Here is a 15522-nt window from a genome sequence, read left to right on the forward strand (position 1 = left end):
TGTCACACCACACAGGCAGAAAATAAAGCTCCAAAGAAAAGAGCCTCTGTAGGATACTCTCACCTTTTTATCTCAGAGCAGGAAAACCTGAGATATGACAGTCTTTCTCCATCATTCTTCCCCCACATTCAGCTTTGCTAGACATGCGAGAGATCCACCACCCAGCCTTATGTGGGGCTTGTTCTTCCTAGTCTTTTATACTTGAGATACACTAAAGCCACAACAGCCATCCCACACCACAGCTCACGCCTCCAGACTGGCTTCTGTCTCTCTCTGACTTCACTAAGGCTGTGAGAGTACAAACTACTAAATCCTACTTGCAGTGTTGCCTCACTGCAATATTTCTATTCCTTACAAGCTCTGGTATCGTACAAAGTTTTGGAGAGGTGTTGACTTTCACATATTGCATTCCTGACTTCTAGTAGCACCTGCAGACCAAGTGAAAACCAAGCACATCCCTCAAGCCCTAGTGCTGAAGCCCAAGACACTTTCTTAGTACAGCTCTGTCCGTGTCCTGACACTGCTACGACACTGCCACAAAGGGTCTGTTCCAGAGAAGCGGCACTGTGGCAAAGCTGGGCAACGTTCATCTCCTGTGGGACCGGACCTCACATGAAGTGCCAGCTGTGATTTTGGTGCTCTGCAGTAAAGGGAACATGCCAGAAGGATGTCTTCACAAACAGTAAAATACCTTGTGAAAAATCCGGACAGGAGCCATCTCTGCTCCGTTCAGAGTCTTCAGAAGGAACATGGGCCAAGAGGAGGCATTCAGCCGAAAGCCTGCAGAGAAGGAAGCAGAGATGGAGACTTTAAGACTGCGGGGCCACTGGATCCAGGAGCACATTCCTGCTCCTTGGGGAATTTTGCAATGGGCACACACTGTGATCCCACACCACCCTCCTCCTCATGCTGCAGAGTCAGGTTTGACCTTTTCCAGATACTCTGAACACAAAACTTTATGTTGTTGAAAAGAAACATCTGGAAATGGATGTTTGACTGCAGTATTCACCTATCATAACAAAAGTCTGTACATTGACCATGCACTTTGTGTAGTGCTACTGCTGGCAGCTTCAGTGGTTCTGCTACAGGGGAGACATGAATCAGCAAGTGCACACTCAAGACTATGAAATTTCTTTCTCAATAGGGAATCTCAGCTTCTGGGTGGCCTCCTCCGCCATTTAGAGTGAGCTTCAGGCAAGCCAACCTGAAGAAATAAAGAGGCTGTGACTTGGCTGGGAAACAGATTTAATCATTACAGGAAAGGATGGAAGTTTTTGGCTCAACGCCTTCTGTGAATAAAAGTAGAGAAATAACAGGAAGGGGTTTATGGGAAGAAAAAAGCAGATTCACATTCTCGAGTTTATGGCACAGAGCATGACTGCACAACTGACAGAAGCCTCCAGATACCACAAAACACAATCTCTGCTAAACGTGCACCTTCCTTTCCTGGCAGTTCCTGCTGCTCAGCTGAACATGGCATTGCATTTTCTCTATTTGCGGTGTTTTGATGGTAACCTTGGGACTGGACCTAGATGGAGAGCATCCCATGATGATTAACATGGCAAAGTTTTGCCGGGGTTGAAATGCCAGGACACAACCAGCTCAGTACAGCCCACCCTGCCAGCCCTGCAGCTCAGAGCAGCTTGGAAACCAAACAAGCTAGCCACAGACCTCAGGGGGTGGGAAAGCTAAGCTCCCAGACAGGAAAAGATAACCTTTTACATGAATTACTTACGAAAAGAAGGGGAGCAGAAGCAGATGTGTACACATGGAAAATACCACAAGGAACACAGAAAATCCTTGTTGGGTTTTCTGGGCCCTTGCACACTGCAGGCAGAAAGGACAACTGCAGAAGTAGCTATTTGTTACCTGCCTTTACGCTGGGTGCAAGAGAACCACTCCTGCCTGGCCCAAGGTTAAGCAGGAGACACAGATCGGAGCTGGGCACACAGATTTCTTTCAGAGCATGAACCCTCTCCTCTGGCACAGTCAGAAATTAATTTTGCTGTGCAACTCGGTTACACCTATTGCCATCTGCTGGCAAACCCCAAACAAGGCACAGGAGGAGCCCACCAGTGCCAGCTGGGACAGGTACCCCCACTGCCTGGGAGGGCCACACCAGAGCTGGGAGCTGCGCCCTGGGACCAAGGTTTCAAAGAGATGTCTGCAAACGGACAGCAGCATGCATGAAAGTAACATAAAAAATGGCAACTTTCATGTTAATAGCTGCAGCAGGTTTTGTCTGCAACAATTATGAAGGGAAAGGGTATAATTAGACTTCCATACACACAGCTTCATGTGGTATGATGTGCAAAAAACATGCATCTGCTGATGTTTCTTCCTTCTTCAGAAAGGTCAGTCCCAAGTGTTCCGCTGCAATTTAGACTTCACTTCCAGAAAAGCTAACAAATGATGCTCCACGAAAAAACAGGAATAAAAATATTTCTAACTCGAGGTACCCTATTGAAGGTTTCTTGTATCACTATAAAACGGCTTGACGTTATTTGGGGATGCTGAGAGAGAGATTTATGAAGACACTTCAAAAATAATGGGCAGCAGAATGAAAAAGCAGGTTAATCTTGCTGCTTAATCAGGAAAGAACCAGTGAATCAGCTTATCATTTGGCTAGTGTCAAAAAAAAAAAAAAAGAAAAAAAAAAAAAAGAAAAAGATGTGTGTTTAACTGAAGAAAAGACTGGAAGAAGTGTCTGACTGTCCAGGTTATCTACAAAGCTGTAGTCAAGCAAAATTAAATAAATAAACAGATGAAATATTGCAAGCGTCCCTTCACATGAGACAGGACTTAAATCACTGGGAACCTTTTCAGACATTATGTTACCCCATCAGATGGTCTCCAGCTAACCTGCTATTGCCCCGAAGACACCTGGACACAAATATACTCAGACAGCATGAATGAAAATCTAAATGCTTTTGAAATCACAGTGTCAGGATTAGCAGATGCCTCAGCCTTAATTGCTTTCTTGGTTATTCTCTACATCAAGTTTTACACATCCCCAGGAAAGCACCTCCACAGACACCAGTACTGCGCTCGGCTCGAAGTGGGAGCGCAGGGGAAAGCACTGACAAACAGCAGCCGTCTCACGTGAAGCACACCTTTGAGATGACAGTGCCTGCAAGCAGGATCAGAGGCCTAAGGCGATGGGCAATGGCCAGAGATCAAGCCATTGCTAGAGCTATGTGCCAGCACTGCCTGTGTGACTATGCACTGCCTCCCAGAAAAAACCAACCTGGATTTGTTCTGTCCTTACGCAGGCACCACCCAGGAAAGGCCATCACAGTTGCCCTGCCTCCATCGCTACCACCCACACCCCTGGGTCACCAGGGCTTCGGGGTGCCCCTTGATTGCTTGTGTATCCTCTGGGAAATGAAGCAGCTCTGGCATTCTTTCACCAAATGTGTGGAAAATGTGTTTTCCCTCTGAGGTACACAGGGAGAATTTCAAAAGGCACAGGAGCATGGTCAGCATGTGCTAATCCTGACATTGAGCTGCAAAGAATGCTAGCAGCTCACCCAGGTGTGAAGAGCTCTTCCACCTACACTCTAATACATCCCCCTACCCATGCCACGATGTCCATGTGGAAATACAGAACTGGTGTAACATACACCTGTTTAACAGCTCAAGCTAACGGGGCTGGTCTACATCACAGTGGTAGGCAGGGGCAGCCCATGGGTCCCTGTCCCAAGCACAGAAACGTAAAAAACCTCTAGGATTTTTCCCCACAGGTAATGTAGGTACTTGCTGGACAGCTGAACTTCAGCTCACCCAGTGGAGGCTGCAGCATCCCTCCATTCTTCTCACAGTTTCCTATGGGCTGGATTTCAGCAGAGTCCACCAGCCGCCAGAAGTCATTCTTGTTGTCGCTGCCATCGAGGCGCAGGCGGAGGCGTGCGCCTGTCAGACCCACCACTGTGGCAATGCAAGTGGAGGTGGTGTTCCTGGGGTCCTGGGCTTCTAGTTTCATACTGATCTTGAATTCATTTGCAGGTGGAGTGTATGACTGCAAAGAGAAAAACAGGGACTTGGTCAGAGCCAGGATTTCCAATATATGCACCACCTCAGTCATAAAGCTTAAGCCCTAAGAGCATCAAAACTGATTCTACAGAAGACTGACAGCATCCTCCAAGGACAATATGGGAGCAGACACCACAGAGCAGGAAAGAGAGTGGCAAGCCCTGGCAGGCCTGTAACCCAGACCACCATCTTTTGGTACTGCATCATCTAGACAACTAGACCCAGCCTTTTCTCTCAGCCCTCTTCTCAAGAGAATCACCGAGCTGACCCAAGACCCAAACAGATACTCCTCCACGCTGCTGACCCTCCAGCCGGACCCAGGTGTTCCATGCCGATTCCCTCCTGAATCCCCTGTACTCAACACAACTACTTCTGTGCTCAAGTACCTGATGCTCAGGGGGCTGCTATACCATGCACAAAGATCGGGTCAATTCCGCAGAAAATCTCCTGGCTGGGCAGGATCTACCAGTAGCTGGATCACAGCCCACTCAAAACATTTTCTCCAAAGGCCTGTGCTTGGCAGAGTAAAAACCTTCTCATGTTCCTCTTCATGCACATCTGAGAGTAAAATCTTCTTTTTTATCTTTGCTTCAGCACATTTGGATTCCTATTAAGCCTCCAATATCCTTAAGCGTCTTCCTTGTCAAAAAGGGGCCTATCTCAGGCACAGAACTCCTGGGTCACCCATGAACCATCATCACCCTTGACCTTTCTTGTCTTCACCCTCTTACCTGCTTGAAGCAATGGGCAGGAGCGGGGATGGCACATGTCTCTTTCAGGTATTTCTCCCAGGTGAAGTGACCTGAGAAGAGAAAACAAAAGGATTCAAATAGGAACTGACAAGCAAAAATCTCAGAAAAATTGATGGCTGGACTCCTCTAACACCGGCAGTTCTCCAATTCTCACAGAGGAGGTGCTCACAGGCAACATGTTTTCATCAAGATCCTCTGATGTTTGTGACCACAGAAGATTTACAACTGCAGCTGACAGGCAGAACAAAGCACAGCGCTGCCTACGGCATCTTACCGCCTCCACACTGCCGAGAAGGGTCTGCGAAAAGTGCGGATAACAACTACAACTTAATATGAAATACCCAGTACAGATGGGAATCTGTGGGCTCTTCTAGACAACTGTCCCTTAAAATTCATTTGTCAGAAATACATTTTTCAGTCTGGGGATTGCGAGCTAAACTGTCACTGTGGGCTACAAGCAGCCCAAATCACCAGGAAAACTGCACCGTGCCGATGTTACAGTTCCCCTGGTCCAGCATGCACACAGCCTGCCCCACGAGCCAGCAACTCAGGAGGTATCAGCCCATCCCCAGCAATCAGAGGACAGGTCAGCAATTACTTCCCTGAAGCGGACACGGAGTCCATAGCTTGGGCAGGATGGAAGCATGGATCCTCCAAACAGGGATTTACTGGACACAGTAGCTCACATCCAGCACCAAAGCCTGTTCCACCACTGAGTGCTGCTGCTGGGGGAAGTGCATTTTATCCTTCCCTGCACCTTTCCCGTGTACAGTAGGAAGGGTAAAAGCAATATGCCATCCAGGGAAACCTGTTATTAAATGAGGAATTAAAAGCTTCTGTGATCCGAGCAAATCATGACTTTTGCCATTTAAACTGAGCAGCTGGGAAAGGATCCTTCCAGCATGACATTAGCTTGTATTCATCTGAATGGCTCCCGGGAGACCGCTGTTTTCAAGTCATTTCAAGAGCATTGGTGGCAGCACAATTAAAGAGTCAGCTACCGCTTCTCCTATTCACGTCAAGTTTTTAATCAGTCTATTTTCAAAACAAAAGCTACATTAAGAGCCATTTGAGCTACTGCAGTGCACACCACACCTCTAAAAATTCAGGCATTAAGGTCAGCACACATTACTTCAGTTCTGCCTCATGTGCATAGAGAAGCCTTAAGGGCTTGATAATCTTACTAGCTTCAAATAAAGAAAAGAAACGCTGCTTTCTTGCCACCTCCTATGCAGATGACTAGCACACTGTTAAATACCGTGGAAATGAACAGAAAAAGATACAGTTTTGTTGCTACACTGCCTGAATATATTTCTGCTTACATACTCTGACAGCATCTCTGCAATCCTCAGAGTATGCATTTCCATCCGTTGGCATGTATTTTCTTTTCAGCCAAGGTCTCACACTGGGGTGAATGAAGAAATTCAGTGACTTACTCCAATGATACTCTCACAAAACCAGAATTCTTTTCCTTCAACTGAAGATATGATTTTACACTCAGTTATGCAAATGAAACTCTTTGTATGAATAATGTGTAATAAATATCCAGGCAAAGCAAACTCAGGCGCCTTCTGTGTCCCACCCCTGAGCTCTGGCTGCTGATCCGGGTCCATCTCAGCCTGGGGTGGCCCTTCAGAGGCCCTTGTCCATGCAGCACAGAGGATGCCCACGGCAACAGCACTGGGGTGAGGGGCACAAGCCTCAGCCCCAGGGCCTGAGCAAGCATCTTGAAAAGGATCAGCTGCGCTTGGTAATTTTATTTCAAAAAAGAAACATACCCTCCCCTCAGCTGGTTTCAATCCCTTGCTATTAAAAGTAGTCATGGTTTTAATCCTTCCACTTTTCACTCACTCCGCACCAATCGAGGCCATTCTGCTCCCCGCAGCAGCTCACACTACAGTTGGGATCAATGCTGCACAATCCCAGCAGGAGCAGTAAATTTCTGAGACAGCTGCATGCCACTAAAAATAGTGTCTGGACATGGAACTTATTTGAGATTTAATTCTAGACGCTGTTGGGACCCAACCTCCATACGAAGACACACACAATACTAAAACTGCAGCTACTTACAACTCACAGTTCCGGTGACTTATTTTGCAAAGAAAAGCAAAAGCAGCAGAAAGACTTCTCTGAAGTCTAAGAAAAGACAGAGCCAAACCAGCACAGTTAAGCCTTCCTTCCTTCTCTGCTCACTATCAGCCATTTCTTCACATAAAAATGGCATGACAAGTGCAATTAAAGACTGCACCTTTTTTTCAGAATTACTCTCAAACCAGGACAGAAACTGCATACTGGAATTGGAGGCTGCCACCATTGCCTTAGAGCAAAAGAAAGCCCTGAACAGAATGTAGGAAATGGTTTCTCATTAATTCAGTAACATTATTTAGCTTGTGATACAATGTTTTTTCAAGCAGGAATTTCAAAGTACACTTAAACAACCAAATAACAATCAGCTTTAACCTAAAAACTGCAGGAAGAATCAGAAGAAAATGGCGTAACAAAAGTTGGGGTTTTTTTTTACAATAAAAGGAGAGCCGCCAGTAAAAAAGAAAAAAGTAGGACCCACTTAAGGCATTTTTAATTGGGGAGCAAAGAACAAGCCCTGAGCTCTGTACCAAAGAAAGAGTGCGCATGGTTGAAGATGGATAAATCACGCTTGGCCCTCTCAACCTTAGCTTGTCTGGACCATACCCAGATCCTGCTCGCCATACTGATCCACTTCCAACACTTGGCTCCAAACGGATGGATCTGCACTGGAGCCTCCACACCAGGCATGCTGTCGGCCAGGACGCCAAAGCTGCCGGGGTACCGGCTGATGCCGTTTACAGGCTCGCTGTGCACGGAGGTTATAAGGCCAGAGGGAAACACTGAGAGTATCTTGCTTGTCTTTCTCGTTAGCCCAGACTGACTATCTTGTGTTCCATACTCTGTGTTCTCATTCATATTAACAAACTGGATGCCTTACTGCAGAGGTGCTGGACATTTTAGTCTACAAGATGCTTGTTTCTTATCTGGCCTGGGCAAGCAACATAGGAGAATGTTTTCTGAGTGTTGGTCAAAAATCCCTGGGCTTTTTTCCAGCTGCCAGTGAATCACTTTGCTTCACGAACAAACAGTACTTCAGAGAGTCCTAAAGTGTCCCTTTCATTGGTGATGGCACAGGGGTGTCCAAGGACAGAACTGACCGTAGGGACTGAAATCCTCTCTCGCCCCAAAAAGCAAAGGGCAGCGCTTGCTCCACTGCTGCTGCTGACATCCAGTGCAATATGCAAACTCTCCCACCAGCCCTGAAATCGCCCTCTATTTTACCTGGTCTCTGCCTTCTCTTTTGTGTTCCCTCCCTTGCCTTGCAGAGCACGCCATGCTCCCACAGGCTCTAAAGATCATCATTTGAATGGACTGTGCTCCTCTGTGTAACATACATCAGATCATCTTTACAGGAAGGAATGAGAGAAGGACACTTAATGAGAAACACCACGTTTTATGTAATTACATCTGTGAGCCCAACAAAAGCCAAGGATTGTAAACCTATGTGACTCCCTGTAACTTGGCTGTGAAAATGCCTACTTAAGGGTGACTGTCTATCACTTCTGCTTGCCTTTGGAAAGCTCCTTACTGTGCGCTTGTGCCAAAGGGAGGTATTACTTGCAGGCAGAGAGTCAGATTTGGGCTCTGATGTCTTAACCTTCAAAAATATTTACTAAAAACAAAACACTCCACACCCCCAAGGGGTCAAACTACAGCAGTTGTGAACAATGCAAGTCTGCACCCTTGTGTTTGGATTCTCATCATGTTGCATTTAATGTTGATCTTTTGCCCAGAATTTAAATGAAGATGGAGTTTCTGTTTATATCTTTAACTGAAGTCTGGTTTGGGCTCCATTAGCATTTCAGCTCCCGAGGGGTCATCAATCCAACTGAAACAATACATGTGCATTTCAGGTCACATCTGTGAAGGAGAACGTGCCCTACCCAGATCAAGGCATCCCATTAAAGTCTGCAGCCCATATGTGTGTCTGCTAACGAGCATCAAGGCAGCACATGAAAGCAGCACAGTCTGAGCAAACCCTGTATGAAAATCAGCAGAGTATCGTCTCTGCTTACAGATCCAAATGCGATGGTGGCCTTCCCCGATGTCTGGGCGCAGCCTCCCAAGGGGTCAGCTCTCCCACCACGATGGCAGAGCTCCTGCATGTCCTACCCATTATAATTTCCAGGCGCTTTGCTCAGCTGTCAATCTGGCTGCACATTCTCCATTGGTAACAGCTACAACCGATAACATCATCCCACTTACTCACTGTCTTGCTCAGAAGAAACGTGAGAACGTGCAAGCCAAAACTAACAGGTTTCAAACACCAGGATGCTGTCTGCTTTGCTCCTTCTCAGAGGTGTCCCAGCTCAGTATTACCTTTGAGCAGAAATCCTTTCAGCCTGGATTACAGGGCACTCCGTGCCAGAAAGCTGCTGCAGTTTCAGCCCCCTCGCTATGTACACAAGCTTTGGGCAGTGATGAGCTGCTCAGAGTTTCCACTGATGGGACAGCACAACTCTCAATTTCACAGAATTCTTGATCAATTTCATTGAATTTCACAGAAATCTTAATTGATTTCACTGCATTTCACAGAAAGCTCCATTTCAGGTCCATGTTGCCAATGAAAACAACCAGCCCTCCGACATCTGCAAATGGTGCAGCTCATGCAGATGGGGAACTGCAATGGAGCCCCCAACACCCCGACAGCTAGCTGTAAACAGGCCACGTGAGCTGTGCTGGTGCCCCGTCATGTCACATGGAGCTCAGCATGGGGTGATAGGAGGACCCAGGACTTTACTGGAGGTGCTAACAAACCTCGTCCTCTTGGAGAAGGTCCTTCCCAAACTGTGATCCATAGTACTTCAGTGTAAGGACAGACAAGATGCCCCAAGAGAGAATGACAATGGCTGATGGTGGCCCACAGGCCAATGTACCTGAGAGTCACCACCCTGAGTCTCACCTCGGGGCCCAGGATAACTGAGCCTCTGAAGCACTGCAGCCACTTCAGCCCTCCCAGGGCTCTAAGAAACCTAGGAGAGCCTTTCATCAAGGCAAACACGTTTCCTCTTAGAAACAGCTTAACTCAGGCAATCGTTTAGTTTCTTGTTGCTCCATACTTGGTAGGAAGTATGGACATCATCCTCTTAATATAAGGACATGCAGAATGTAAGGACACAAGGACATCACCTTCTTATACTCCGTAAGTGAAATACAGACCCTAAAATACTTTACTAAATTATACAAGCCTTACATAAACTTCCTAAAGTTGGAAGTCTCCTGCATATCCCCTCGAGAGACAGCCGGAGCTGCCAGTTTTATGAACTCAACCTGCTGGCGCTGTGCACAGGGCCACGGCCGGCCCTAAGCATGCACGGGACACCCGATCCCCAAAGGGCGCAAGAAGTGACCAGCTCCTGTGCCACTACAGCCAGCCCTTGCGCTGTGCTCCGCTGAGCCAGCCAGCATCACCTCTGCAGGGCTAAGGGCCAAATTCCTGCCGCTGGGGAGGAGGGAGCACAGGTCACACCATGTCTCTCCTATGGCCACAAGGAGTGGGCCAGCTGCTGCTGGGAACGTGGAAAACGAGCTTGTGGAGGAGTAAGAGGCTCCTTATGCCCAGGACGCATGTGAGAATGTGGGCAGTTACTCTGCAGCACTCATGGCTGGGCAGTAAGAAACAGATCTGCTCAATCCTGTCTGATTTAAAAATGAGCCAGCTCAGCTGTGTGCTTACCCTGGCGTCTTCTCAGCCATTTTTGACTGTGGTCTGAATTAAAAACATGAGGACTGTCCAAAAGCAGTTTCTGTCTGTAAACTAATTTGGCATGCTGCAGTTTCCCACATCCAAGCAACTTAAGCTTTTTAGGGTAAAAAACCAACAAAGGGAGGAAGAAGGGAGCTCTTACCTTGGTACTGGGAGGGAGACTCTGATGGGCGGCTGTACTTGTGCTTTTTACCATCTTTCCAGTCTATGGCTGAGACAAGAAATAAAACATTTGTGTCAGTGAAACAAGCCAGCTAATGCACTCTTCCAACATTATCTGCTCATGTCACCTGCTTTACAGGCACTCTGTTAGAGGAATAACATCCCCATCGTGACCCCAGGTAACACAGACGATTTGTCTAAATCTATGGGGTGTGCTCCCTTCCTCCACACAGCTCAGGAGACCTGACATGAGGTATCTGCATTTGCATCTGAGTCTCTGCCTAGTCATCACCAACTAGTGCTGTCCCACAATGGCAAGCAATAATGTAAAAAGCAGCAAACTACTAGAGCTTCAGCATTTTGACTACGTGAAGAGGTGGCAAGGCTTGAGAGGAACAAACACGAAAGCCATTAAAAACAGCTCCTGTGGATCTTGTATGCAGAGAAGTGGAGCCTGATTCACTCCTTTTTTATTAACTCCAGGTTACTGCAGCCAGCTTTACCCACACAATCAGCCTCGACCCTCTCCGGCAATAGGGACAGGACTTCTCCAAAAGTCTGCACAACTGCCCTTTCCATGCACAACACCAGGTTACCAACATGCGTCCTGCACAGCTCATAGGAGAGCACAGTGAAGTAGCACCAGCTCTGATGAGCATCTCATCTGAGTTGTCTTTGCTCACGGCAGATTTGGGCCTCAGAGTTGCAAAAGCAATAATAAAAGCTCCCAAAACAGCTCTGGAAAGTGATACGAGCAAGAAGCAGCGAATGCCCATCCCTGCCTCTAGTGGCCTCCAGCCATGGAGGGATGCCAGACCAGCGTGCCCTTAGTAAGGTCCTCCACGTGCTGCTGCCTCACGCACCCTGGGACCGCTGCTGCAGTCCAGTTCATTGATTTTACAAAGCATTTTTAGGGCTACTGCAAACAACAGTTCGGTAGTGCTCTATGAAACATGCCTTGACCCCACAAAAAGCAATTCCATGTGAAAGGAAGAAAAAAGAAAACAGGAAAAGTTTTGAAATCTGATAAGCAGCTGAAGGAGGCAGGCCACAATCTGCTGCTAAAGTGGCTTGGTAAGTCTTAAGATGTCCGAAACTGCTTTTGGACCATTATTTTTGCAATCTTCTCTTCTTGACGTGTTCTTTTTGATGGACAGGACAGCAATGGTTTTATCCATTAAATGAACACGAGGGGCATATGGAGCATGGTCACAGCATCACTAGACATGGAGCAGACAAAGACCCTCCTTGGAGAGACACAAATGAATGGAAAGGATGGCAGGACACCCTTCCTGTAAATGTACTCCTATGAAGGACAGTATTCTGCCATCTCCTTAACAAAGCAAAAATAAAGCACACAAAGTATTTAAGTGAGAAGCAAAAAAGCCCCCCAGGATGAGTAACGCTCCTCTCAGTGTTGCAGAATAGCTGTCTTAATAGCCTCTGTGCACTCAAAGTAGCCTCTCACCATACTCTGCAGGTGAATTTACATTTTATTCTTAACCTTTAACATGCAAAAATCCTCATTAAGCAGGCTGCAAAAGCACCACAGAGGGAAAGAAACACAAGAATTTCTGCAGGCAAATAAAGAAAAAGTTCAATGCATTATTAAAAAAGCAGGTAAGTAGGACAGAAACCCACATGTGCACAATGCAGGTGTTGCTTCTGCAACCTATGGCACGGCATTCACAGCACAGGTCACACAGCCACAGTGGCTGCAGGTGCCCTGCTCCACGAGGCAGAGAGGACAAGCTGTGTGCGAGGCTAAATTCAGCCAGCCCAGTCCGCGGCCACACTGCTGACTAATCAACCTGCCTCTTTTATTACCAAGCCCTCCAGCTGCCTCGCAGCAGGCTCTCCCCATTCCCTGCTTTCCTTCATTTATTTTCACTTCATTAAAGGACAAGCAGTGTTAGGAAGAGGATAATGCTTCTGTAAGATGAACCACCAGAGAAGCAAAGGAGACGTTTAGAAAAAATAAAGGGAGGAGAGAAACTGAGCATAGAAATCTCCTGCAATAAACCCTGTGAGCGTGTAGCAGATGTGAACAAAGAACTGCGGAGGATGCTCCATCCTCTACACTTCTCCCTTCCCCCATCCTCTGAAGCGCATGTGATGAGATCACTCCAGTTGAACGCACATGCATGGCACAACACTAAAGGAAATCAATATTTTTGTTAAGCACAAGAAGTTGAAGCAGCTCAGCTGCAGGCAGCCTGCTTGACTTCACCCTTTTTGTTGGGGCAAGCACGACACAGGTACCATGCATGCAGTCACCCTGAGCATCACGGCTGGTGCTGCGTGTAACAGGACAAGAGAATCAGGCGGTGAGAGGTAAGCGTCCGTAACAGATTTCATCTCCACAAGGTAGGCTGGTCTTGGTTTCACGCCTCATTAGAAGGGGGAGGCTTGTGCCAGGGGAGAAGCAGTTTGCCTCATGCTGGGATCACTAGCAGATGGTGCATGCTGCGGGCTCCGCACAGCACCCTTGCTGCCTGACACTGTGCCCCACAAGCCGCAGGGGTGCACCCAGCAAGGGGCTCTTCCTCTGCCTGTCTCAGGGGTCGATTGATGAAGTGTTCTCTGCATGCTGCTGGAGAAACAAGCGGCTCTGTTTCGAGCTTGCAACCCCCTATCCCCCATGCTTGCACCCCATCGCCAGCATCCCGAAGCACTCAGCCCTCAGTCCGCACCAGCTTGCTACTGGGCCTTTGGCTGTGCCAAAAGCATCACTGCTCACCTTTTTGAGGGCCTGGTTTCCGCATTATATCACCTGCTGCTGTCCTTATCCTGGGACTGGCTTGCTTTTAGATAACTGAAGATGTCTAGGACAAAAGAAATAAACATGAGAAAATTCCCCATTCTGGAGCACGCAGTCATCTGCAACATTAACTAATCACACAGCGGGGAGAAAATAGATGCTCTTTCACCATGGGTTGCACAGAACATCTCCTACTGAACACAAACAATTCATTTCAACCCCCCTGAAACTACAAGTCTTTCTCCAATATGTGGACAACTTCAAATTTACGGCAGCAGGAGTGGCATAAATAAGCAAGAGGAGCATACGCCACTCTTCATGCTAACTCTACAGCGGGTCCCGAGCATGTGCATGGAAGAGGGGGCTGCTCTTACTAACAAAGGGAGGCAGAGCTGAAATTTATGAAAGAAAATACATGGAAACATTAACTCTGGCAAAACAGCATCACAATCCCCAGCTCGCCACTTGCAATTCAAATCGCTCACAGCAGTTCTGGGTAATAAGGATGAGAAATTGGACAATGACCCAGGAAATATTTTTGCTTTTAGTACGGCAACGAGTGTCCAAGCTGTGCTGCGGGGGTTTTTTTTCTGAGTTGGAGGAAAAATGGCTGGACTGTCCCCAACAAGAGAAAACATTTCCATTCTTGTAATATGCAAACGTTACTGAAAATCCAAGCTCTTGGGAGATATGTGGACACGTACACGGAGACCAGTGCTCCTGCACAGCCGAACTCGCAGGGCAGCACCTACTGCATGCACCAAGCCTTGCCAAGTCCTGACAGAAAATATCTAAATGAATGGCTGAGCCACAAACAAGCCCTTAGGAAAGCTAGTAAAAGCATGTTTAGACACTACACTAACTAATGAAAGATTAATTGTGTCAATATAACTCCATTTTGTTCACAGTGGGGCAGTCAGGCTGGAGGACGTAAGAGGAAGCTGTCTCAGGACGCAACACTGAGTTTCTGCTTAAAGGGTTATTTACAGATCCAACTTGGCAAGAAGTTTTGACTTTGAAAACCAGGCTTTTTCCAAACTTAAGAGAAATAAAGACTTTAATTTTCTGTACAAGCACTACAAACTACAGCCTTTTACGTGCAGTGCTTGCAGCATTGAGCAATACTCTGAGAAGGAAAATACTAAAGGAATATTAAATACTAAAGGAAAAATCTCCCTAGTTTTTTTTAATCCAAATCAAAAGGTACACAGTAGTCTCTTATTGCCTCTCTCATAAATAGCATGTTTGTTTGTGCATACTTGTGAAAGGAGTAAAGTTTCTTTTCCTTTCAATAGTGGAAGGTAATCTACATGTGAAAGCTTATTTACAACTTTTAATGCTTCTTTTCATAATTTTCTTCAGTCATTTTTATTAAAAGCTAGCAGTCATGGTAGGAGAAGTCCCCCAGCCATAAAACCCAGGGTGAAAGGTATTATATAAAGGCATCAGACAAGCATTCACCATCTCTAGCTCTGCACCTCTGCTGTCTGCTTGTCTCCTCCAGACGTGGGACTTTCTGAAGTACCTAAACACTAATAATAAATCTCACGCATTTGGCACAGGACCTGTGCTCCCATGCCACTCAGACGGCTTTTGAAAAGCTGCTTCAGCCTGAGCCCTTCAGAGCTCTACCCGGCAGGGATGCATAACCCTTCCCTGCAGAATTATTTGGAGGAAAAATTTGTGGCCATGTATGAGATGCTCAGATACAACTTGTGGAAGGCTGTGGCTTGGGAGGAGGGGTGAAACTCCTGCACCCTCTGTCCTCACACAGATGACAATAGGAGTAACTCTAACTACTTGTAAAGCACACAGATGACTGCTGGTGTCCCTCAGCCAACACTGTAGTGGGCTTCCAGCAAGATCTCATGCTGTGGAAGAGAACAGGACATTGTAAATGTTGCTCCTGTTAAAAGAAAAATAATAAAAAAATAAGTGGCTCTTCCCCAAAGGAGAAGACTTTGGCTGTATGGGGACTCCCACCCTGTCGAGAGCCACATGGGTGCCTGCCTGGGCACTGC

At 46.9% G+C, this 15522-nt stretch overlaps 1 protein-coding gene across 11 annotated transcripts in view; it reads right to left on the reverse strand.

Annotated features, from left to right (window-relative positions):
• Nucleotides 1–15522, reverse strand: part of SCMH1 (Scm polycomb group protein homolog 1) — a 71579-nt gene that overhangs the window by 38341 nt on the left and 17716 nt on the right. For 10 of the 11 annotated variants that reach the window (XR_008820738.1, XR_008820739.1, XM_056331591.1 and 7 more), the window contains 5 exons: nt 13481–13565; nt 10721–10789; nt 4764–4834; nt 3784–4018; nt 692–780 (listed from right to left, as the gene is read on the reverse strand). Coding sequence is in view for 9 of the 11 variants with exons in the window: in XM_056331591.1 (XP_056187566.1) it covers nt 692–780; nt 3784–4018; nt 4764–4834; nt 10721–10789; nt 13481–13505 (489 nt within the window). In the remaining 2 variants the exon portion in view is untranslated. The remainder of the gene's footprint in view (nt 1–691; nt 781–3783; nt 4019–4763; nt 4835–10720; nt 10790–13480; nt 13566–15522) is intronic. The other variant, XM_056331585.1, reaches the window with a different exon arrangement.

This window comes from Falco biarmicus, chromosome 3 (assembly GCF_023638135.1).
Source record: "Falco biarmicus isolate bFalBia1 chromosome 3, bFalBia1.pri, whole genome shotgun sequence".
Lineage (NCBI taxonomy): Eukaryota > Metazoa > Chordata > Aves > Falconiformes > Falconidae > Falco > Falco biarmicus.